This window comes from Ictalurus furcatus, chromosome 2 (assembly GCF_023375685.1).
Source record: "Ictalurus furcatus strain D&B chromosome 2, Billie_1.0, whole genome shotgun sequence".
NCBI classification, from domain to species: Eukaryota; Metazoa; Chordata; class Actinopteri; order Siluriformes; family Ictaluridae; genus Ictalurus; species Ictalurus furcatus.
Window position 1 is genome coordinate 34,758,019 of NC_071256.1, and position 25,633 is coordinate 34,783,651.

The window sequence follows — 25,633 nt, forward strand, 5'->3', positions numbered from 1 at the left end:
ATAAATAAAGAGTGCGAGGCTAGAGAGTTATAGAGACAGCCATATGTTAAAAAAAATAATTATTATTAATTAAATAAATAAATATATCACCACCACAATACTCCTTATTCAACACGCGGATCAGCACAGGACAGGGTTTTGACACGAATAAAGTCCATTAAAACCATTCTCCAGTGACCTTGAAAGACCCGTTATGTCTTCGCAAGTGGATCAAGCTGTCAGACTTTTGTCTCGAGAACCTCTTTAAATTCAAGGGCGCAGGATGGAGTAGCCATGGAAACCTACCCCAGCACACCTGTCTCTATGACAGCTCAAATATTACACTCGTCAACACACAGATCTCATTCACATACGCACTGAGAATTCATTCGCACTGCTAATGCCTGAGTAACCCGTCAGTGTTGGTGCGCAAAAGAAAAATCATGATGTTAAGTTAGCATGAACTCATCTGGTATTATTATTTAACCAGGAAGAATTAAACCTAGAATACTCAGGTTGGGGGAGGAGGGGAAAAAAAAAAAAAAACCCTAGTAGACAGTTCAAACTTGAACATTTATTCATCTCCTCGTCTAGATGACTGTTTTCTGATTATGTACATATCTTACAACAGCTTCTATACAAACACAAACTGAACAAAAAGCATGTTCGGCTATGCCATTTTGCTGTGGTCTGGCACATTTCTATATTAATGGGGTCGGCGTCAGGTGGAGTAAGACTCGACAGGCAACTCCCCAAGCAGCTCGTCAAGATCATCTGCACGACACAAGCAGATGAACATTAATCAGCATTGAGGAACATATGCACGACATTTGTTTCACAGATGTTCACCTTTAACGAGGGTCTAATAATTTCATCAGACTTCAGGGAATTAATGCATGGATTTGGACGCATATTATAAAATTGCCCTCTACCGCCCTCTTGTGTTTAACAAACTAGAATGGGGAAATAAATAAATAAATGACCCAAATCCATTGTTATACAACATCGAATCTCTAAAGATGCATGTACTTTACTGGATTCGTTGATTGTTACCATAGAAACAAATGTCTTACCATAACTGGCTTTACATGTAGAACACTGACCAGTTTCTATCTGGATTGAAACGTCTTTCATTTTCATGTTACTTACATTTATTCATTTAGCGGACGCTTTTATCCAAAGCGACTTACAATTTACTGCAATCCCGGACATACTACATCCGCCACATTGTCATGTGACCTTCGACGTCATCATAAACACAAAAATCTTAAACAAGTTAACAATTTATTCGGGTATTGTTAAACCAGTCGTGTTTAACCGAGGTTTAATACTTAAAAAGAGCCGACGCGGTCTTCTGCGGTTTTTTTTTTTTCTGAGCTCGTCCGCACCAGTCCCGTTGCATTGTGGTATTGTTTGACTCGTGTAGTGTCCATCAGTTGCATACTGCAAAATCATGTCGGAAATAGTACGCCTTCCGGGTTTTTCTCACCTACTGTTTCTCGTATATTTAGAATTCGGACATACTGCCCCTCTGGCGTACTGCTTTTCGCATACTATATAATAGGAAAATATGCGGGTTCAGATGCAGCCAGTTTCTCTAAATCACTATTTTAAAAAAAGTTATTTTCTGTCTAAGCAGGTTGCTTTTCTAGTCATAACCAGGTTTGTTTGTTTTTTGTGCATGCGGTTCGGCTCAGAAGTACGTGTCAGATAAAGGCCACGGTGAAATGATCATGGGTGTCCAAGGTTATCTGGAAAGGGCGGAACCAAGCAGAAACGACACCCGAGTCTACTGAAAACCAAAATTAACTGATTAAACAGGTGGAATCAGGTGGGGCTCCTGCTTGATCGGTATGAAATCCTGCACCCACACACCGGCCTTCTGCGGATAAGATTGGACACCGCTAATGTAAACGATCCGACTTAAAAAAAAAAAAAAGGATTTGTGCAGTAAATCACAAACAAGGTGCAAGTGTTTGATTGATACAACACACTCGGTTTCTCGAGATCACTGCACCTGCATCCCATTGAGCATCCTCTGAGCAGACAGGTCGTGCAGTAGACTGGACCACCCTATTAGCTGGGACCCTAGGTTTAGCTGGGATGCTGCCCTGCTCCTGCTCCTCATCATCATCAAAATGCAGTTCCATGTGAGATATGGGGCCCCCTTCAGGCTTGGAGGACACACAATGCAGTAATCCAGCAGGTTCCTATATTTTCATTCAACACATTAACAAAAAATACATCAGCAAAACTTTGCTGAACAATGAATATTAATCGAAAACATCTTGAAGAGTGCAAATCTAACCAGTGCAGGCTGAGAATGCTGGGAGGAGGCGTGGACTGCTCCGTCAGGAGGGTAGATTCGAAGAAGGTTATTGGGTGTTACGTTCAGGTAGTGGTTCCGATTAGAGGGGGAGAACACGCCCACCTAGGCAAGAGCATCACGGCGATTCCTTAAGAATTCTAGGGATCACATGGTGAGTAAGGCAGTATGATGTAAGCAGTGGTATATTACTTGTTTGAGCAGCAGCACTGCGCCAGTCTTCAGCTCTCCCTGTCTCTCCTCCAGCAACCGTCTGTGAACTGTACCCTGCATCTCACCTAGATCAAATATGAATACATTTGCAAATCATCAGAAGTGTGACGCAATGTACAGGGAGGAAAAAAAGGTTGTAGGTAAACAGCTGTAATACGGATGGAGCTGATTTCCAGCAGATGCTTTCAGTGGTGAATGGTCAGCACATTACCCGTCCATCAACCACCATGCTTGACAGTTCGTATAAGGTATTTGTGGTGATGTGCTGCGTTTGGTTTTTGGCAAACAAACATAGTGCTGTGCACGATGACCAAACCTCCATCTTAGTCTCATCAGTTCAAAGGAAATTGTTCCAGAACTTTCATGGTTTGTTCACGCTCCATAGTCTTTTTGGAGAGAAGGCCTTTTTCCTAACCACCCTTCCACGAAAGACATAACTGTTCAGTTTTTGTGCTGTCATGAACAAACATTTAATGTGCTTACAATAGCCTATATGTCACATGATGTAGCTTTTGGGTTTTTCTGACCTTGGAATTTGGAGAATTTGCCGAGGCACCCACCCAAGGGAGGATTGGCAGTCTGTCTTGAAATCTCTCAGTTTGTAAACAATCCTTCTCGATTTAGAAATGATGAAAGTTCAGATTGTTTGGAGATGGCCTTATAACTCTGCCCAGATTGATGAGCAGCAACAATTACTTCTCTGAGGTTACGGCTGATGTCCTTCCTTTTTGGCATGGTGTAGACACACACCTGAGAGCTCCAGAACACCAAACTACCAAAACTTCTGCTATTATAGAGGCAATCACACTTCTTAATGATGAACTAATAATACTAATTTTATTTGTAACACCTGGCTACTAATTACTCTCTTAATGGTTGTGGAAGTAGGAAAGGTATACTCATTTTTTCCCCAAATGGTTTCTGAATGTTGGTTTAATTTGGGGGCAAAATGCCTGAAATCCATTGTGGGGGATTTTTGTTGCCACCCGAGGTTATGTGTTTGTTTATAGAAGTTGGTGAGGATAATATAAGCAGCCATGTAAAAAACTGATAATATCAGCAGCCATATAAAAAAAAAAAAACAACTAATAAGCAGCCGTATAAAAAACTGATAATATAAGCAGACATAAAAACACAACTGGCTGTAGTGAAAATTAAATGAAAAATTATTATTAAATATAAACATCATTCACACATACCTTTCATTTAACATATACCTTAAACTGTAGTTTTGAACAAATATTTAAATGCTTTTAAAACATTTCCCACATTTTGTTAGTTTTGGCTGGCTGTCAGAATTAGAAGTACACAAAGCACTTTTGTTAATTCCTGAAAGGTGTGCCTGTGTCTAATTACAGTTGCTAAGCCATGATTGTTGTTTAGGAAGAATTTTAGCATTGGAAATATGACCCTAGATTTAACCTGGCTCAAATATTTCCACTTTGACACAATGCTAAGGTGTAGGAACACTACCTATGAAAGTCAAACCTTTTTTATATGATTTTATATTATAACATTTTTTAATTATATTTTATATTAAACATTTTTCTGTATTTTATTATATTATTTTTTATTATATAATCTTCTATATTATTTTGATTATATTTTATTATATTTTATGTATTCTTTTTTATTATATATTATTTTGTTATTATATTATATAATATTTATTATATTTTATTTATTATATATTATTTTTTATTATATTTGATTATATTTTACATTCTATTGTATTATATTCTTTATTAGATTTGATTATATTATTTTTTTATTATATTGTACTTTTTAATATTATTTTTATTATATTGTCCATCCATCCATCCATCCATCCATCCATCTTCAACCGCTTACCCCTTTTCAGGGTGGCGGGAAACCTGGAGCCTATCCCAGGGAGCATCGGGCACAAGGCGGGGTACACCCTGGACAGGGTGCCAGTTTTATTATATTGTATTTTATTATATTATTTTAAATATTTTTATTATATTTTATTATAATATCACACACACACGTCTTACCTGTGGGGTCCCTGAACACTGCTTTGGCATCGGCATGGGTGTGTAAAATGCTCTTTAACACCACCGCCATGTTAGGCACCTTATTCTTGGACAGTTGTCTTAACGCTGCCTAAGAAAGACAATTTGTTCAAATCAGTAACAAAAGGAGCAGAAGAGTCATTAAGCAAAGAAGAAAGAAAAACAACAGAAAATAAAAATCTAATTAGACACAACACCAAGGTCTCTGGAACACTAATGAATTAACAACTATGAATTAGCCTGACAAATAATTTACATCTGCAATTAGAGCATATTTATATTTTGCAGTGAGGACAGCAAACTGTTGTTAGAATGTTTTGCTTACTTTCCGCAGCACCATGACAACGCTGTACGAATGGAGGAAACAGGAAGGGTTTCTCTCATCCAATCCCATCTCAGCCTTCATTGCTGCCCACGGACCGACACTGAACTCCTCTTCCTCATTTACTTGAGAGCTTGGGACCTGTTTACACACACACACACACACACACACACACACACACACACGTTCTGATGGGTTCCCTGATTGGTAGCTGTCATGCCATGGAGAAAACTAGGAAGAGAGCGGGACTGAGAACAATGCTCTATAGAAAGGCTTATGTACAAAGTTTGTGTGATAACATATGTAGCATAGTACGTCACTGCGTGTGCGAGCCACAGCCCCGTGTGCTGGTGTCTGTGGAACTGCCACAACGATGTCATCCAGACCCCGCCCACTGATCTGTGGAATTAAAAAAAAAAAAGAATGCACAAACAAAAACCTTTATTCAACTGACAGAACTATTTAAACCTTCCGCCTACAACACCTCCCACATTTCTGTAAAATCTATCAAGTGAGCTAAAGCCCAGACTCTCAGGAGTCACCTGTTGCGGCAGTGCACCCGCTGGACCAGGAAACCGACGCATTTTGGGACGACCGGAATCGCTCCTCGGCCTCCTCGGCGTCTTACTGGCTGCGGACACCAGCTGGACCAAGTGATTAGTCAGGACGGGCATGTGGAGAGGACGTGGTGTTTGGGGAGTCAACGGAGCAGGAGATACAGCCTGGAATAAAGAGCGATTTTCTGCTAGAGGAGTAACAGCTCCTCTTTGCCACGGAGATGCCGCTCTCATAGGTCCAGGAGTCACTGGACTGGTGAAGCGGCAGGCTGGAGGTACAGGGGCTTGCCGGGAGTTTTGTGGGAAAAGTGTACTAGAACATGGGGGACGAATAAAGGACTGCGGGGGTGCAGATTTTGGCGTAGTGTTGCAGAATCCTCGGAGAGAAGTTATAACTGGTGCATCTTCACTAACACCTGATAATCTCGTCCGTTTAGCTGGGGAAATGCTGTCGGGTTCAATGTCTTTGTCTGGAGCAGAAACTTTCTGAGGAACACACTCGTCCAACTCCTCCAGATCTATATCCCAGTCATCAAAGTCATCCTGAGCTGGAATGTCTTTCTTGGGAACATGGCAGATGCCAGATTGAGGGTTTGAATGGACAGGTGGACATTTTGAGGGAGGTCGCAGAGATGAGATTGCATCAGAGCCCCCAAAAGGTGCTTGAAGAGAAGCCGGAGAACCTGCATGTGTGTGAGGGACAGAGCAGGAGACAGATGAAGAGGCAGGGTTGGCCAGGCTTCTTAAACCTTTGACAGGTCGGGATTTGGAAAGATCTGAGCGTGGCACTGAACTCCTGTCTGAGAAGCTGGCTGATGGTGCAGCGGAGCTCTGCTGTGCATCATGGGCACAAACTGCATGTGATTCTTCTAAGGGTGCACAAGCTGGAACTGCAGATGACCCCGAAGCTGACGCACGTGTCCAGTCAGCTTCCAGCAAGTCCTACAGCACAACACAAAATTCAACGCAGTAAATCAAACCGAGCGAATCTGTCAGCGGATCAGTCGATGCATCACTCACTGATGTTTTATAACATGGATTTATCATGGATTTGTTTACTTCATTAATACCGTCAATTAAATTCAAAACATATAAGCCCTATTCAGGCAATTTACATGAGGTCCTGGAGTAATGATAATGAGTTAGGGGTCATGTATACATTACAGCACAGAAAAACTCTTTCTTCTCATATCCCAGCATGTTAGGAGGTTGGGGTCAGGGCGCAGGGTCAGCCTGGAGCAGAGAGGGTTAGGGGCCCAACAGTGGCAGCTTGGCAGTGCTGGGGCTTGAACCCCCAACCTTCAGATCAGTAACCCAGAGCCTTAACCACTAAGCCACCACTGCCCCCCCCCCAAGTAATTTCCTAATTTACACTGATTTTATTCACGTCCCAATTAGCCATGGTGATGTTTTTCCTCTGAAGAATTACCTTGCATTTCTCACCAAACCCAGGGGGTTGGCTGATTTTTTTTTTTTTTTTTTTTTTTTTTTTTAATGGAGATGTCTACCCGCATTGGAAAAATAAACAAATAAATAAAGATTTTTGCTGCTACTTGCCAATATTTAGTATCAAAAAGCAAGTATCAGTGCCCCTCCCCTGGACGCTTTCGAAGCGGTGCAAGAGTTTAACAACTGGCGAGACGTGTGTGTGTATATTAAAAAAAAAAAAAAACTGAATCACAGACGTCCCCCCTGATAAATTAATCCAATCCGAACAGCACTATAGTTCACATTCAGAGTCCTGGGAGCTGTCTCCATCAGTTAATCTGTTCAATAATGACTGTTTAGAAGGGCCCTTACCACAAGGGCCCACTCATGTTGGAACAAGAACCATTACAAGCCAGCTCTCTTTTCCCTTATTCCAACACACCTGCTTTAACTCATCAGCTAATTAAGCCAGGTATTTGAGCTGAATTAGATGTGCTAGATTAAAAGCTGGTCCTGTAATATCAGCTTGATCTAACACACCTGATTCAAATCATAAGTTAACAAGAACCTGTGATGGACCTGAGAATATACAGAATGATATTCAGGTAGAAAGAAGGTTTAAATGATGTATAAAGCAGGGAAAGACGCTACAGTGTGTAATACATGGAGGGGGGGACACGTATATTAATATATTAATTCAGGTGTGAGTTTTGAGTTCTTAACACCATGTTTGTCATGTCTTTAAACACAAAATGTACACACTTCATCATCCAGGTCTTCTCCTACGCTGAAAAGTCCTCTCCACATGCTGCAAGCCTAAACAAAGAGAGGAAAAAGAAAAAATAAAACATCTCTGCAGCTCATTTTTTACATTTTAAATCAGTATCTTGGGGGGGGGGGTCTGGCTAGTAGAAGTTAGCTAAACAAGTAGCTGCTAATCATCTTACCGCAGCTGTCATGTCCTCCAGTTTGGTTTAGACTTCGGAAAGAGAAGAATTAGCTGATATATAATCCTTATTAGATTCTACCGCGTCGTCATATCTCTCAAAATGTCCAGTTTGCCTGCGAAATCTCATCCGAAGAAACATCCACCGAAGCGGATAACCACATTCGCTGCCACATTCGAACAGAACGTAGTTTTACGTGATGACGAACAAGGAAGTGGGCGGAACCTTTTTCACACGGCTCTATTCAGTGAGTCGGATCATTTGGCTCGGTTGACCAGTAAGAGTTGAACGACTCTTTCTTTTTTCCAAGCGACATAATTCACCTCATTTTCGTAAAATAAAAACTGTTTAAGTAATTATAAATAATCAGCTTAACATTGAGAAACACATTAAGCTCCCTGTTATTGTGCCCTTTTGTGTCTGTGCTTCGTTAAGAAGATTAATTTCTATTTATCCTCACAACACTTGACTAAAGAAACAGCTCTCCACATGTTTCCACTGAAGCATTTTGATTAAATTACACTGCAAAATTGAGGCAATATGAAAGCTGCTTTTTCTTCTCCTGATCCTGGATTTGAGGAGCTTCCATGACCAGGAATGTCGCTGTTGAGACTAGGTCGATCATGCTGACCAGTGATAATCAGATTTTGATAAATGGTCTGCGCTTATATAGCTTTTTTTTTTTTTTTTTTTTTACCTAAGCGGTTCTACAAAGCACTTTACACTGTTTCTCATTCACACACAATGGTAGCAGAGCTGCCATGGAAGGCTCTAGCTTGCCATCGGGGGCAAATCGTCCTTGTCTTGCCCAAGGACACTTGTGGAGTCATGTGGAGTCATGTGGGCCGAACCACCAACCCTACGATTAGTGGACTACCCGCTCTACCACCTGAGCCACTCGTCTGTCTTTTCTCTCTTGGAAACGATCCAATGACCGGATCTACATGGCTGCAGATACAGCAGACCGTGCTAAGATGCTTTAGTAGAGATGGACTTAGCCAGCAGCTCCTCACACACAAATAAAACTGAAACCTTCTCAGTGAGCCCGGTGCATCGGTAAACATCAGACTGCAGGTTTGGACGCTTAGACTGTTTCTTTCTGAGTCTAAAAAGTCTTCTGAGCTTTGTGAAAAAGTCTGAGAAGCTATTTTGAGTCAGGAGTAGTGTGCATCAGCATCACTTGCCTGAGCTTCACCTGCTTCATTTTACATATCAGGTTTTCTGGTGACATTAAAGCCACTGTGAATCTTGTAGAAGATTTCAGCAGCAATTCAATCCAGGCCTTCTGACAAGATTGTGGTCAAAGCTGATGGTGCTGTGCTGCCACCGGAATGTGTCGCACTGAATAAACCAGAGGAAATGTGTGAAGATAAGCTCTTCACCTGCATATCACTCACAGCCTTAGATTCCTTGATGTTCCCCAACCTGACCCTGAGCTTGGCCGTGGCTTCAGGACAGACGTCCAAGAGCAACTTGCTTTTACAGACATTACGTTGTGTTACACTATATTAAAGTTTAAATTTTGGCAAACTGAACCCTTCCTTTTAAAAACACAAACACACACACACACACACACACACACACACACACACACACACACATACACACACACACAGTAAACAAAACTTAAAAATAAAATTAATGATATCATATGTATGAACTAGAATAGCATATAGGATAGACTGACATGGTGTTTACTTAGAGTTTTTACATTTTAAACTATCATATTTTTAATTATAAAATTTATCTAGCTAATAATGTTAACCTTCAGTCCAAAATCTCTGAGAGTGGATGGGATATTACAGTATCAGCACGATTAAGCTAATTTGCACTTAATTGATTAAGATTAGTCATATTGTCTATTTCTATCAGTTAATGCTCATCAAGTTGAAGTGGATTTATTGTCATTTCAACCATATACAGCTGGTACACTAAACAGTGACACTCCAGGACCATGGTGCTACATAAAACAACACACTAACCACATGAGATGACACAGAACTAAATAAGATCTACACATTTTTACATAAAGTGCACATGCAGACAACACAACAGTACAGTAACTACTAAAAACAGGACAATGGGCACAGTAAGTGACAGTACACAGTACACAGTTCTAGTGTGAATTCAGGTAAACCCTTTTTCAGTCAGATATCTAATCAGAACTGAACATTAAGAAAATATTAAAACACCACCACTACCAACAACAACACACTATACTCACCTCAGGGGAACTGTGAGGTAAAAGGAACTGAATGTATTAACTGATGTGTTCAAGAACATGGGACAAATCGAGTCTCTTATTGAACAGGACAATCAGGACAATCATCTATTATAAAGGACGTCTGGGAACCTTTTTCATGTGCCAAATAGTCACTGGGCCTTGAATACACTGGTGGCCCATGGTGACCGAAGAAAAGGAAAATGGTTTGATTCAAAGGGCCTCTACTGGGCACAGTTACATATCACATTTATCTTCAGTAGTATTGAACTTCTAAAAGATATCAGTATTTCAGAAATAAATAAAAAAATTATATATATATATATATATATATATATATATATATATATATATATATATATATAGCGAGAGAGAGAGAGAGAGAGAGAGAGAGAGATGCATATATATATATATATATATATATATATATATATATATATAGCGAGAGAGAGAGAGAGAGAGAGAGATGCATATATATATATATATATATATATATATATATATATATATATATATATATATAGATAGATAGATAGATAGATAGATATTATATTATATATATTATATTATGTGCCCTGTCATGGATTGGCACCCTGTCCAGGGTGTACCCCACCTTGTGCCCGATGCTCCCTGGGATAGGCTCCACATACTTTAGCAAAGCAGAATTATAGGTTTTAATGCATGCTTATGAGGAAACTAAGCCACTTGTAGTGAAAAAAAAAAAAAGTAACACTGCTGCATCAGACAGAGAGGTGGCTTGGAAAAAAAACTAACGGATCGAGTAAATGCTTGAAGAAGGCAGAGGCCTGTGAAATGGGTGGGGACCACCAGCACCTTCACTCATTCTGGCTGAGGAGCTGGCATTGTCCCTTAATCAAGAGGGCAGTTCATCAGAGTTGGCTGTCTCCCATGATATTAGTGGATTAGTAAAATGTTTATGTAGCAAATTAGAACTCTCCCCCCACCCCCAGCGCTTTAAGTGATTTAACCTTAAACAATCATGATGATCCTTATGTCTTTGTATATTAGTTGTATTTGTTTGAGAATGTACATTGAGCATCTGATTTCATTTTCTTACAGTTGCTGATGGACACGTTGTATTGAATTGAATTGACCCTTCTGCAACAGCACATCCTGCCACAGTTGTAAGTGATTATTGTGTTCATTTGTTGTTTCTGTTTGCTAGACCAAACATCATTAGTAATTTGCACTGTAGGATGTAGATGAAGAGACCACCTCTGCTGTGACAGTGGTACAAAATGAAGATGTGGGAAGGCCCACAGAGGTTTAACATATAATGCATTCCCTTTTTTAAAAGATGCGATTTATTAAAACTTTGCCATTGTCCCCGTAAAGGTTATGGCTGGGTCCATCTATAACCCCAATTCTAAAAAAGTTTGGATGCTGTGTGTGTCACGATTTCCCCTTGAAGCAGCATGCTCTAAGCGCGAATGCACGAGCACCTGCTTTTCCGTTGTTGACAGTAGTGACATTTGGACACGTGTGTTTGTTTATGTTTCTGTAATGTCTCCTCCCTGTTCTGTCATTGGCTGGGATTTTCACGTGTGTCTGAATCGCCCTCAGCTGTGCGCATTTACGACACTGATCATGTCCGCATATATACCGTGCGCCTCCCAGCACACGGCGTGGAATATTAGATAAGTAACTTGGATAGACTAGAGTAAATATAGTCATAGTCATAGTCATAGTCCGTTTGTTTAGTTCACGCTGGTTTCTCCGCTCCCAGTTCATAGTCATAACTTATGTTTCCTGTTTTGTGTATCGACCCTGTTTTCCGTGACCACAGTCTTGATTCCTGCCTAGCCCTGTGTAAGCCTGTTTGCCAATCGTCTGAACTTTGCATGTTACTGGATTACGTTTGTGGATTACGTTTTGGTTTACTGTTTGGATTTACCTTCCTGCGTGTCTCTCAATAAAACTGTTTAACCTGCGATTGCATCCTACCTTATCTCCGTTACGTCACGAAACGTGACAGTGTGAAATGTAAATAAAAACAGAATGCAATGACTTGAAAATCTCATAAACCCATATGTTATTCACAATAGAACATAAACTGAGGAAATGTACCATGTTAAGGAAGAAATAAAGTAATTTTGACTTTGATGGCAGCAACACGTCTCAAAAAAGTTGGGACGGGGCAACAAAAGGCTGGGAAAGTAAGTGTTTACTAAAAAGAAACAGCTGCAGGAACATTTTGCGACAAGATTAATTGGCAACAGGTCAGTTACATTATTGGGCATAAAAAAAGTATTTTAGAGGCGGAGTCTCTCAGAAGTAAAGATGGGATGGAATCTGGATGGAAGCACATGTTGCTCTAAAACCTTTATATACCTTTCAGCATTGATGGTGCCTTTCCAGATGTGCAAGCTGCCCATTCCATAGGCACTCACTGCTGCACCCCCATACCATCAGAGATGCAGGCTTTTGAACTAAGCACTGATAAAAAGCCAGATGGTCCCTCTCCTCTTTAGTCCTCTTTAGTTTCCATGGTTTCCAAAGAGAATGTCAAATTTCGATTGGTCTGACCACAGAAGAGTTTTCCACTTTGCCTCAGTCCATTTTAAATGAGCTTTGGCCCAGAGAAGACGGCAGCATTTCTGGATCATGTTCACATATGGCTTCTTCTTTGCATTGTAGAGCTTTAACCAGCATTTGTGGATGGCACACTGAACTGTGTTCACAGACAGTGAGTTCTGAAGGTGTTTCTGAGCTCACGACGTGATTTCCATTACAGGATCATGCCTGTTTTTAATGCAATGCCGCCTGAGGGCCCAAAGATCACGGGCATGCAATATTGATTTTCACCCTTGTCCCTTGCCCACAGAGATTCCTCCAGATTCTCGGAATCTTTTGATTTTGATATGTACTGTAGATGAGGAGATATTCTTCTGATGAGGAGATATGAGAAGATAGTCTTTGCAATTTTACGTTGAGGAACATTATTCTGAAATTGTTCCACAAATTGTAAATGTAGTTTTTTGCAGATTGATGAACCTCTGCCCATCCTTACTTCTGAAAGACTCTGCCTCTCTAAGATACTCTTTTTTTTTTAATACCCAATCATGTTACTGACCTGTTGCCAAATAACATCCAGCTGTTTCTTTTTAATAACACTGATTTTCCTGCCCCTTGTTGCCGCGTCCCAATTTTTTTGAGACGTCTTGCGGTCATCAAATTCAAAATTACCTTTTTTTTTTCTTAAAATTTTATATTTTCTCAGTTTAAACATTTAATAGGTTTTCTATATTCTATTGTGAATAACATGGGTTTGGGATTATGCAAATCATTGCATTCTGTTTTTTATTTACACTTGATACAGCGTCACAATTTTTTTGGAATTGGGGTTGTTCCTCCACACAGAATCTTGGCAGTGTAAAAAATTGTTTGCAGTCATCCTGATTAAAAATATTTGGTCTGCATATGTATTACAGACATTAATCATATTATTCTGTCTTCCTAGCTTCCTGCAAAGGAGCTGTATAAAAGGTCCATCTCCAAATGCAAATTGAAAAAGTGACATGGAGATGGACCTTCTACAACTCCAAATGGAGGAAAAAAGGTGAACGTAAAAAAAGGCCGTATTTGCCTAATGATTATTCTGTAGTTTATTGCTGAACGGTAAAGCAATAAATACAAATGTCTTTAAATTACAGGAAACAATGAGCCACACTTGACTGTTTATTTTGTGCATTAGTCTTTTAATAAGAAGTGATTTTGGCAGACATGTCTTGTAACACCCTGCAATCTCTCTAGTCCACTGGTTTAACTGGGGGCTCCTCTTGATCATTTTCATAAAGAGTAGGGGGCCTCGAAATATTCTGGTATTGGGTACAGACCCTGGTCATTTTGTTTCCATGTTGGGGATGAGGTGGGTTGAGTCACATATTATCTAGTTAGTAGGGACCAGAAATGAGTTGCATTTAATTTGTTAAACCTTGATTCAGCACCCAATATTCTACTGTTAGCTGCACACATGCTATGGAATGACTTCCTATTAACATAGTCTCCTTCATTCACTGAAGGAGCTTTAATAAGAACATCAATGCATCCAATCACATTTGGGAAACGTGAAATTGCCAGGGCCCTGCACAAGAGTGTGTTGAACCCTTGGAGTGCCAGGCATACTGTACACGAATGGCCCTACACAGAGATGCCTTCCCCACATACTCTGAATCGCCCACGTTACACAGAAAACTCCCTCTGGCAAAAATGAAAACAAAGAGCACTGCATAAAACATGCTCAGTGTTAAGCGCTGATCCACAATGTGTCACGTTGGTGATGTGAAGTTTCAAAAGGTTTGCCAAATAAAAGTCAATGATTCATGTGAAAAATGGTAATGCTCCTGAAATATTCATCTGGATACAAAAACATGTATACATTGTCTTATCACCCACTCACAGTGAAAGAGACTTTGTATAACCTGTGCTTACTCATCAGGACATTCCTCAAAAGGGTACTTTTTTGCACTGCTCTGTTAGCTCTTTGGAAATGGACTAACCCTGGAACGTAACCTGCTTTAGAGCAGGTTATTTTCAGAGAGTAATTGCTATTTCTGGATACCCTAAAAGTTTCCTCCGTTTTTGGAACCAATGGTTGAGGTGATCCATTTACTTGGTGTAAGCTTACCCAGGAAACCCGCATAACCTGCTCTCTGGAATAGACCACAGTTGTTGCCAACTGGGCTTGTTTTAAGGAATACATACGACAGAAGTCTCATTGTTTGTGATAAGCTACAAGACTGGTTCATGTTAGTGGATCTGTACAATCTCTACACATTCAGTGCGACACTTTTATAAGGATGCCTGTACACTTGCATATTTATTAAAGTCATAAAGCACTTAATGAACATTGATTAAAGGCTGTGGCTAGCTCAGTCCCAGTTCAAGTCACAACTGCAAATTTAATAAAACATTTTATTTCAAAACAAGTCAAACACTTCCTCAACCATGATTGGACCAAGGGTTACTTGTGTTGCCAGCTGGTACGCTAGAAGAGAAAAGCAGACAAAGTTCAGTAGTCTACAAAAAAATAAAAAGCTTTAAAGAAAACCATGAAGTCTCCTGGAATTAGATTGTACAAAAACACATGGTTCCAAATCCCAGAATCCACAGAATACAGAACACCTCATCCAGTCAAAGCCTTCATGAACGCAGTCATGTGTTGAAACAAGGTGAGCATTAACAAGCTACTGGATCCCTGGGTTCATTAATGCTGGATTCAGGGTGCCTTGCAAGTTGCAATATCATTTATAAGTACACCATGGAGCCCAACACAAAAGCATGTAGCTCCTAAAAAGCCACTTTAACTGGATTTTGTTACAGCCCTGATTGACTGCTGGTACTGTTCTACTATAGTGAACCAACATTCTTGCAACATTTGGACTGACCTTGCAGTACAGCGTCAGGCCGTATCAAGTAGTGTTCGCAAGAAGGTAGTCAGGGGACAATAACAAGCAGCATTGGGAACAGGCTAGCCAGCTAACATTAGCTACAACATTGAGGATTGGCTTTTCAAGATTGCAATTAGTAGGGTTAGTTTTATAGCTTTAACCATGTACTGTGTGTATTAATTTATTAATTATTAATATAAAGCTATAAACTAACTTGGAAGTATAGAAGCAGTGCATCACTCTGTTCAGTGTGAGCAGCCATGTTGATTTGATGTTACTCTAAACAGGGAAGGAACTTCCTTGAGAAGTAGCTGAGAAGACTACAGAGTTCAAATTTTATGATGGAGGGGCATTTTCAGTTTGTAGATGGGGAATTACAAGTTGCAACTTTCTCCTCAAACACGGCATAATTGATCTTGTCCCTTCCTCAAGCTGCAGTGGCTGTTGCAACAGCTGCACACCTGGTCAGCACCATATGCAGCAGTCCATCTAGGAAGAGATCATAATGCTTTAGTAGTCACAGCTCATCAGCACTGTACCATTTTAGGGTCATAGGAACATACCTATTGCCAGAGAATGAGCAAGCCTTGTGCTCAGCATCAGGAGGGGCAGACACTGCTGTTGCTTTCAAGGTGCACGTAATGTAGACCTGGCAAGAGAGTCCAAGTTACAGTGGCAGTTAAAGGTGGCAGTTACACTGTAAACAGTCATTACTTACCAAGCTACCATTCCCTTGCTGAAACCTGAATGCCTCCATCTGAAACCTGTGCTTAGCTGCACCAGTTTGGGGTATGAAGTGGGAATTAGACGCTATAGTCTTGGAATCGACCAGGCACCTAGAAGGACTTGCAGTTAGGGTTTTGCTGGTCAGCTTACAAGTGCACAAAGAACCTCACTCACCCGTAATTCTCAATGAAGGAATATCTGGGGACTGTATTTATGTCAGGGACAGCAGTAGCCATACAGCTACCTACAAGAACATGCAGGGGCACACTGCTGAACGGCAGTACCGACGCATCAATATTTATAAGCTCGGCCAGGTTGTACTGGTTGGATGGCCTTTCAGATATCCAGTCATCTACAAGAAGAAACTTCATTAGTAACGCATCATCCTCAAACAAGTGTAGTGAGGTGTGCTGTGATTAAAACGTCACCCTTTTTAACTACGTGGCCAATGAGCTCTCTTCCTCCCATAGTATATAAGCTGTTGTTTAGGCCTCACGGAATGCGTCATGGTCGAAAATCCACCCCTTCCTTTCGTTGCTATGGACTGCAGAGTGTGACATTGGGCTACCAAGACCTTGCATGTGTAGTGTGCTGCTTGCTCTCGGTGCGGTGTGCCGTTAGGGCTCTCATCTGTGTAGCATGGCAGTTTAACGTAGCCCCGGTCGGAGCGCCAGCTGTTGCTGTCACAACTATTAAAGAAGCCATCATATGATTTTCGTATGTGCCGTCGTGTGTATTATGTCATTGGATCATGGGTCCTTGATTTTGCATGCATTAAGACAGGCTGAGTGAGTGCGGTCGTTTTGGTATAGCTCCTCCCCCTCACTCACGGAGCCACATTGCTGCTTTGGGGCTGCTTGAGTCTGTTTTATTTTGTTCTGTTTTGTTTCATTATTTTGCTGTGTTGGTTACTGTCACTGAGATCAGCTTTCTTTAATTCAACTGTGTTGTAACAGTCTTTATCAATTATTCTGATACTGCTATGTGGTAGTAGTGGTTTTGGTCAGTCTTGGTAAACTTGCTACCTGTAATCAGCTAGAGCTCAGGGTTATCTGTGTTTTTGTGACAGTAAGTTTGTCTTTGTTTGTTTTATTCTTTTGTTTGTCTGCTTTGAGCATATTGTAATTAATGTTTCTTGTGTCTTTTTCTTCTTGTAGGAGCTGAGTGCTTCCTGAGGCTGGGGGGAGGTCTTTGCTGCACGTTAGGCTTTACTTAATTAACGGTTGTTATTATTGCTGTGTTTATTTGCAGTGAGTTTTGTATGATTCTGATTAGTGGGGTGTTTTTCCCTTTGGTATAGCTGGTGCTGTCGTACTAGCCTGCCCTTCATACAGGAAGTTCTCCTATGATTGTTAATTTCTTCTTGTGGCTGTTTTATTTAACCAATGCCTGATTGTGTTGGTTTCTGTTTTAAAAAAAATAAAAAAATAATAATTCTTGGCCAGTCTTTTTTAACTTCAAAATAAAATGTATTTTTGTATGGAAACCCATGCCTCTTGCCTGTTCTAAGTGGAACGTATTTGTGTGTCTTTATTTGGGTTATTTCCCCATTTTCTCGGGGTGGCGTAGTTGTTGCGAAACGAGCCACATTGCTACACAAGCAAACTACAGTTTAACCATGATATAAACCCATCATGAGTCTCAAAGAGAAAACAAAAGGTTCCTCAGCTGCTTGGGTAGAATCATGTGATATCCAAGCAGGCATCAGAGTACTGCTGGGAGCATCACGGAATCTGGAAATCATTTGAAAGAGATCAGATTTAGTGGAGTTGTCCAAGTAAACCCAAACAGGTTTAACATATGGAACAATACCTTGGATAGTGACACTCAGTTGAAATGGGAGTACCACTTAAAGGCTCTGAAGCAAAACCAAGGGCAAAGACATAGACCAGTTCATCCTCGTTCACCTGAGAGAGAAGTAATGCAAGCCATCACAAGATTTAAACAGAACCAAGGATTTCTAGAAATAAAGACTTACAGCCAACTTGCTGTTGCAGCCATCCAGTCCAGATTCATAGATAAGTACTTGAGAAGCAGCATTTTCCCCTTTAGCAGCACAGCCTCCCAGGGTAAGAGCAACCATATTGATGGGTTTACCATTACCAAACAGATTTTTCTTCACTGCCACATACACTGCAGTCTCATTGCACTCTGCTGTTACACTCAAAGTCGGAAAAGGATCAAGCTGCAGGGTGGTGCTCCTGCAGTAGATTGAAGTTTCCACAGTCTTGACCATTGTGCTTCAGCCAATCCAAGAGCAATAAACAGCAGTACAAAACCACCAACTTGTTTTAATTGCATTATTATTGACTCAGAGAATTCTAAGTACACACGTACAAGCTGGCTATTCCATTTAATTCTGTATTTCAAGCACCCCTTTTAGTTATCTTGACATTCTTCTAAACCTGTTGTTTTAGCATTTGTGCTGCCTCACGGATGACACCAATTAGTATTTTAAACTTCCTGGCATCTGATTGGTTCAAAAGCTTTGTCAAGACAATCGGCTTGGCCTTGTGTAGAACTGAAATTTATTTTTAGACATTGATGGAGTTTGACCAACAATGGTTGAGTGGCAGCTCTAACAGATTATAAGTTACTACTAACTCAAGTGATCCAAAATAACACAGATAAGTCATTACAATTTTTGTTCCTGAGTAAAAAAAACAGCAAACACTAATTGGTCAGGTATGGTCAAAATATTTATTTATATTGATCTACTTTGTACATCCTCTAATGACTGGAAATCAAATTGGAAGTTAGTTAAATCTACGTTGAATTCAAGTTTAACGCATGAAGTTAACTGTCAACCAAACTGTAGTTAAGGGTAGAGTAGATATTGCTGATACACTTAGAAACAATTTTTCTTCTGGCTTAAGTTCTGAGTCTATTAATTCTGGTACCTTTATGAAATCTGTTGACCCTGCTAAACATTGCCCTGAACAAGAGTTTAATTTATCTCCAATTTCAACTTCCCAGGTTTACAATGCTCGAGTGAAACTAGACATTAAAACATCAGAAGGAGTTGATAAAATTGAGCCCTATTTTTAACAAATGGCTGCTGGTATTGTGGCAGGGCTAACTGCTTCCATCTTTAATCTAAGCGCAACTTCTAATACCATACCAAGAATGTGGAAATCGGCAACAGTCATTCCATTATTAAAAGGTGGAGACCCTTGAGATCTTAATAATTATTGTCCTGTCTCCAGATTACCAGTTCTAGCTAAAAAAAAATTCTAATCAGTGATATATGATGAAATAAAACAATTTCTAACTGATAATAATATCCTAATGATCACCAATCAGGTTTTAGAGCAAGTCACAGTACCATAACAGCAGCTATGTTAGTCACAAATGACATCATAAACTTTTTAGATTGCAAAAAGTTCTGTGCAGCATTATTTGTTGACCTTTCGAAAGCTTTTGATTCCGTCAATCATAATCTATTGTTACAGAAGCTTAGGTCTATAGTTCTTAGTGAAGCTGCTCTAAAGTGGTTGGAAAACTATTTTTTTTTAAGCGCACTCAATGTATAAGTTTAGAAAATTATAGTTCACCTTTCCATCAAGTAAAAATAGGAGTTCCTCAAGGATCCATTGTAGCTCCGCTTTTGTTTTCTATTTTTAGCAATGATTTATGCTTCAGAGTGGATTCAAAATATGATTTTTAGCTGAACAACCATTGAAAGAGTTAGCTCTTATAAATACTTTGGTATATGGTTGGACGAAAAACTAGTTTTTAATGTATACATTGATAATCTGTTGAAGAAGCTTAAACCAAAATTGGGGTTCTTTTATCGTTTAAAAAACTGTTTTCCTTGTGAGGCTAGAAAGAAAACAGTGGAGAGTAGAATTGATAATGGTGACCTTGTCTATATGCATGCGACTTCATCTTTATTAAGGAAACTGGACTCCATCATGCAGCATTACGCTTTGTGGTGCAGATTCATGTACTCATCACTGTATACCATATGAATCGTTGGCATGGACATCTTTGCATCATAGGAGGAAATTGCATATGTTCATTGCTAAGGCACTTCTAGGTAAATTGTCCTCATATTTCTAATCGCTTAACTTTTTATACAAATAGCCATTGAACTAGATCTCAATCACATATTCGGTTAAAAGTCCCAAAGGTATACTCAGAATTTGGCAAACATGATTTTTCTTTTCATGCTCCCTGGGCCTGGAAAGATCTGCAAAATGTAGTTAAACTAGAGATATTGCTTTTCTTGATTTTACTCTTGTTTTCTGTAATTATCCCTGTGTGAAAGTATGTGCTGCCATCTTGACCAGGTTTCCCTGGAAGAAGAGATTGTGATATCTCAACAGGATCTTTCTGGTTAAATAAAGGATATATAAATAAATGTAATTGAGGATGAATTTAATTAAATCTTAATATTTAATTAGGACCAGATCAGGTTTTCCCAATTGGTTTTATTTCAGTAAATCCATATACTTGGGAAAACATTATGGTGGAAAGCCATAATATACAGATGTAAAGCTGATGTGACAGGCTTGATGTAAAGATTGTGATTTTATAAAAAAGTAACAGCAGTATACCTTCTGTTAAATCCTATGTAACTTATTGTCCAGATCAATCCAGTTACAACATGAATAGCTGTAAGGGACTTGTCCACCTGGAAAGATGATCTTTGAACACCATGGCAATGAGGTTCTTGGAACAAGATACATCACTGGATTTAACATCAATGTAGTTCACCCAAAACTAATTTGTAGTGATTGCTTGTCCTTCAGTTGATGGACATTTATTGCATTTCATTTAAAGTATATTATTTGGGGCTTATTAACCAAACAGCTTTGACCTGCCCGTTAAACTTTGCTGCAAATCCTGGGGTGGGGGGTATAATTCAAAGTTGTAGGAGGTTCACTGAGAAGATAGAGCTTCCAGTGTGGTCTTTCAACTCAGGAATCTTATACAGTTAAAAACATGCACAATGGCAAATGCCCAGGTAGACTACATTACAAAAGTCACTAAAGCAGATTTAACTATGTGGATACAAGCATCATTTAGAAGCTTGCAAGAAAAATACCAGGATCCTTTTCAACGGATGGTGAGCCCCTACCCATTTAACAGGAGTTCAAGAAAGTAAGATTTAGAAAAAGAAAAAGACATTCCGGCATAGCATGGAGTATTCTTTTAAGTCTATTCAACTGGAAACAACCGCTTCAAACACCAATTCTGTACCAAGCTAGAAATATTCCACAACACCAATAACCATAAAGGTGTAAAAGCCTTCCAGTTAGGTGTTCAGGATTACAACAGTCCCAGTCCAGGTTGAGAAAATCTTGGTTTATTTAAGCCTTTTGTTAATAGCTTTTCTCTCGGGTAAATTCACAAACCTGTAGGTACCACAGTCATGGAGTGTTCTGGTAAAGTTGACTGTTTGGATGGCACCTTAATGTCAGCCATCTTCTGGCTAGCCCACCTAGTTATGCAGTCAATTAGTTTTGCTGGAGTCCCTGCTTGCACTCTGCCCATTACAAGATAAGAGCATACCCAGTTGTGTGTCAGAAGTAATGAGGTATCACAAGACATACAAGTTTTATTTATATAAAAATTTTATTTAGACAAAGTTATTAGACTACCAGACATTTTCCAGAACCATGATCGGCCCAAGGCTCACTTCTCTCTCCAGCTGCAAGCCTGCAAATAAAGGTGAAGTGCATGAACAGGTTACAAAACCACAAATACAACAGAATCATAGGTTGTGTAGTGGCATTTCAGGTCATAGACTGCAAAGAGAAATAACATGAACACCAACATGGTTCTCCCAAATACCTTGCTCTGATGAGAGATCACGTCCCTTCCTTGACCCACAGCTGCTGCAACAGCTGCATACCTGGTCAACACCATATGCAGCAGTCCATATAGGAAGAAACAGTAGTGTTAGTGGTCACAGCTCATCTGCACTGTACCAACACTGCCACAGCAACATACCTATTGCCTGAGAAGGAACAAGCCTTGTGCTCAGCATCAGCAGGGGCAGATGCTGCTGTTGCCTTCAAGATGCATGCAATATAGAACTGGCAACAAAGGGAGAACAAGTTATAGACTGACAGCTAAACAGGCCCATCACCCTTGTCCAAATAGTCATCACCTACCCAGCTACTGTTCACATGCTGAAACTTGAATGCCTCCAGCTGAAACCCCAGCTTAGCTGCTTGAGTTTGGGGCATGAAGTGGGAACTGGAGTGAGTAAGCTTGGCATCAAGCACCTGGAAGGGTTAACAAAGTTAGGAGTGTTCGGGACAGTTTACAACGGCTCAAATGAACCTCACTCACCCATGGTTCTCAATGAAGGAATATCTGGGGACTGCATTTGTATCAGGGACAGCAGTGGCCACACAGCTGTCTACAAAGACACGCAGGGGCACATGGTTGAACTGCACTACAGATGCCTCAATATTTATAAGCTCACCCAGCTGGTAGTTGTAATCAGAAGGTCTTTCAGATATCCAGTCATCTACAAGGAGAAGCTTCATTAGTAACCCAGCCTCAAACAAGCAAGCTACAATTTAACCATGATACAAACCCATCATGAGCCTCAAGGAGAAGAGAAGATGTTCCTCAGCAGCTTGAGCAAAAGCATATGGAATCCAAGCAGGCAGGAGAGCACTGCTACTCACATTGTGGAATCTGGAAAGCATTCAAGACAGGACCATCACAGATGAGCACATCCTTCCAAGTAAACCCAAACAGATTTTGTGGAATGGAGCAATACCTCAGATAGTGACGCTCAACGAAAACCATAGCACCAGGACTTCTTAAAATGGGAGCACTACTTAAGGGCACTGAAGAATTACCAAGGGTGAAGCTATAGACCAGCTCATTTGCAGTCACCTGAATGAGAGGAGTAAGTGTAAATGGAGGTCTGATGGTGAGCTTAAAGCAAAACTAAGGTATTTAACAATAGAAGACTTAGTCAACTTGCTGTTGCAGTCATGCAGTGGTGATTCATAGACAAGGACTTGAAGGAACAACCACCCCTCTGGCAGCACAGCCTCCCAGTGTGAGAGCAGTAATATTGAGGGATGCACTAGTACCACACAGGTCTTTTCTCACCTCTACATACACTGCAGTCTCATTGCACCTTGCTGTTACACTCTGGGTAGGAACAGCATCAGACTGTCTTACAAAGTTCACTGGTGTTGGTGGGGTTGGGATTTGTGGTGCTGCTGGATAACACCAAGTCAGTTTCTTCACTGGCCTCTGCATTACTTGCTGATCTTGAGCATCCGAAGGATTTTGAAGGTGTAATCCAAATGGGGCTACTGTAGGGCCTCCACTCTGGGGGCCACTTTGCATCACCAAGAAGGCAACCCAGCCCTTGCTTGCAGTGAAGTATGACCTGGCTTGTTAAGTTGAAATACAGTAGGAACATTCATCAATCCTGGCCATTGTGCTGCTGACAATCCAACTGTCAATATCAACAGCACACCAAACCCCACATGGTTGAACCCCATTGCCATTAACAGACAACTGCAAGCACACCACTACTTGGAGAGCACCTCCTATTTATGCAGGTATTCAAGCATTTCTTAACATCCTGATGTTCTTCTGAGCCTGTTGCGTAAATAATTGGACTGCCAAACAGATGACAGCATTTAGAATTTTACTGCCCCTTGAATGTGATTGGACCAAGTGCTTAATTCTCTTAATTGTCTAGGTCACATGACCTAGCAAGCAATTTGCCAAACATAGAACTGAAATGTAACTTTAGTCCTTAATTGAGGACGTGAGGTAAAAAATAAAAAATATAAAACTGAAATGTCTTGTGTTGCCACAGAACATTTATTGTGAGCTGCAAAACAAACATACCTGCAGCTTAATTAAAGTGGGACCATTGCTGTGGACTCATGGGTTAGAAAGGAGTAACAGAAACCAAGGGGGTATTCTTGAAAGCAAGATTAACTTGGCCTGACATAAACCTTGAACTCTAGGTTGATTAACCCAAACAATGCTTCCTCTGAGTTTTCCAGAACATTTGTGAGGAGTAAGTTCAATCCCACTCTTATTGGTAACAGAGTTAACACATGAGGATATACAAGTGCATCTCAAAATATTAGGATATCTTGGAAAAGTTCCTTTTTTCTGTAATTTATTTCAAAAAGTCGAACTTTAATATATTCTGTTTTCATCTTGATGGGCTTACAGCTCATGGAAATCAAACATTCAGTATCTCAAAATATTAGAATAAAGAATTTATAATACAGAAGTGTGGACCGGAGAAGACTTCTGATCAGCTCATTAACTGAAAACACCTGCAAAGGTTTCCTCAGCCTTGAATCTCTCGGTTTATATATACATACATCTCTCGGTTTATATATACAGTATCTCACAAAAGTGAGTACACTCCTCACATTTTTGTAAATATTTGATTATACCTTTTCATGTGACAACACTGAAGAAATGACACTTTGCTACAATGTAAAGTAGTGAGTGTACAGCTTGTGTAACAGTGTAAATTTCCTGTCACCTCAACACACAGTCATTAATGTCTAAACTGCTGGCAACAAAAGTGAGTACATCCCTAAGTGAAAATGTCCAAATTGGGCCCAAAGTGTCAATATTTTGTGTGGCCACTATTATTTTCCTGCACTGCCTTATCCCTCTTGGGCATGGAGTTCACCAGAGCTTCACAGGTTGCCATTGGAGTCCTCTTCCAATCCTCCATGACGACATCACGGAGCTGGTAGATGTTTGAGACCTTGTGCTCCTCCATCTTCCATTTGAGGATGCCCCACAGATGCTCAATAGGGTTTTTTTCAACAATAAACAATCAACTTGGACCTTTGCTTTTCCTCACTCTCTGGTTCCGTGTGGTACTTTACTCTTCATCCGGGCACTTGGTTGTAAGTACACTTAATTTTGTAACAAATTATAATTGTAACTGTGTAGTGGACAGAAAATGTATCCACATTTTGGCACCCCAGATGGGACTGGGCTAAGACCCAAAGGTCTGAGATCCTGCTTGTGGGACCTTTCACTCCAGGGACAATAGATAGGCCGTTTAGGGAAAAAGGCATAGCAGACGCCTGTTTTTCAAAGTTCTGCATTAGTTATTCTGTTGCCACGAGTGAGAAGCCCCAGAGCGGGAAGGAAGGCTGAGTTTGTCTCCAAAAGGACCCAGTATAGCAATTGGAAAACTAGTAAAGGTGAAAATACTATCCTGTGAACTAAAAAGAGAGTGAGAAAAGGCAAAAGAGTAAGACAATCGTGGACAAAGTTGACAAAGTGTTGAAATTGAATTTATGGAACTTACTAAATTGTGTGTATGTGTGAAGAGTGAGTGAAAGTCCTGCAATACCGCTGATGAAAGACTCAGGTCTGCAATACAAGGCAGGTGAAGTGAGGTCTTAAACCCCAGATACCGGCCACGAGAGGTTGCGGCTTCTTGGTGGGGACCCCTGATACCACTGATGAAAGACTCAGGTTTGCTTAGAGAGGGG

General features: G+C 40.3%; 2 protein-coding genes and 1 pseudogene across 2 annotated transcripts; all 3 read right to left on the reverse strand.

Moving 5' to 3' along the window:
- Nucleotides 1-533: 533 nt before the first annotated feature.
- On the reverse strand, nucleotides 534-8,020 carry hrob (homologous recombination factor with OB-fold). Its single transcript, XM_053616276.1, has 10 exons — nucleotides 7,806-8,020; nucleotides 7,621-7,674; nucleotides 5,416-6,372; nucleotides 5,189-5,272; nucleotides 4,877-5,014; nucleotides 4,534-4,642; nucleotides 2,498-2,583; nucleotides 2,288-2,410; nucleotides 1,997-2,189; nucleotides 534-753 (listed from the first exon to the last, which is right to left on the reverse strand). The coding sequence occupies exons 1-10, from the start codon at nucleotides 7,815-7,817 to the stop codon at nucleotides 701-703; spliced, it is 1,809 nt and encodes a 602-aa protein (XP_053472251.1). The 5' UTR covers nucleotides 7,818-8,020; the 3' UTR covers nucleotides 534-700.
- A 7,807-nt stretch (nucleotides 8,021-15,827) lies between these two features.
- LOC128602466 (zona pellucida sperm-binding protein 3-like) lies at nucleotides 15,828-18,564 on the reverse strand. The gene is made up of 7 exons (XM_053616290.1): nucleotides 18,142-18,564; nucleotides 17,976-18,070; nucleotides 17,793-17,896; nucleotides 16,338-16,515; nucleotides 16,156-16,273; nucleotides 16,001-16,086; nucleotides 15,828-15,926 (listed from the first exon to the last, which is right to left on the reverse strand). Exons 1-7 carry the CDS (start codon nucleotides 18,397-18,399, stop codon nucleotides 15,833-15,835), a joined length of 933 nt encoding a protein of 310 aa, XP_053472265.1. The 5' UTR covers nucleotides 18,400-18,564; the 3' UTR covers nucleotides 15,828-15,832.
- A 3,201-nt stretch (nucleotides 18,565-21,765) lies between these two features.
- LOC128617694 (zona pellucida sperm-binding protein 3-like) lies at nucleotides 21,766-23,725 on the reverse strand (annotated as a pseudogene).
- Nucleotides 23,726-25,633: the final 1,908 nt, after the last annotated feature.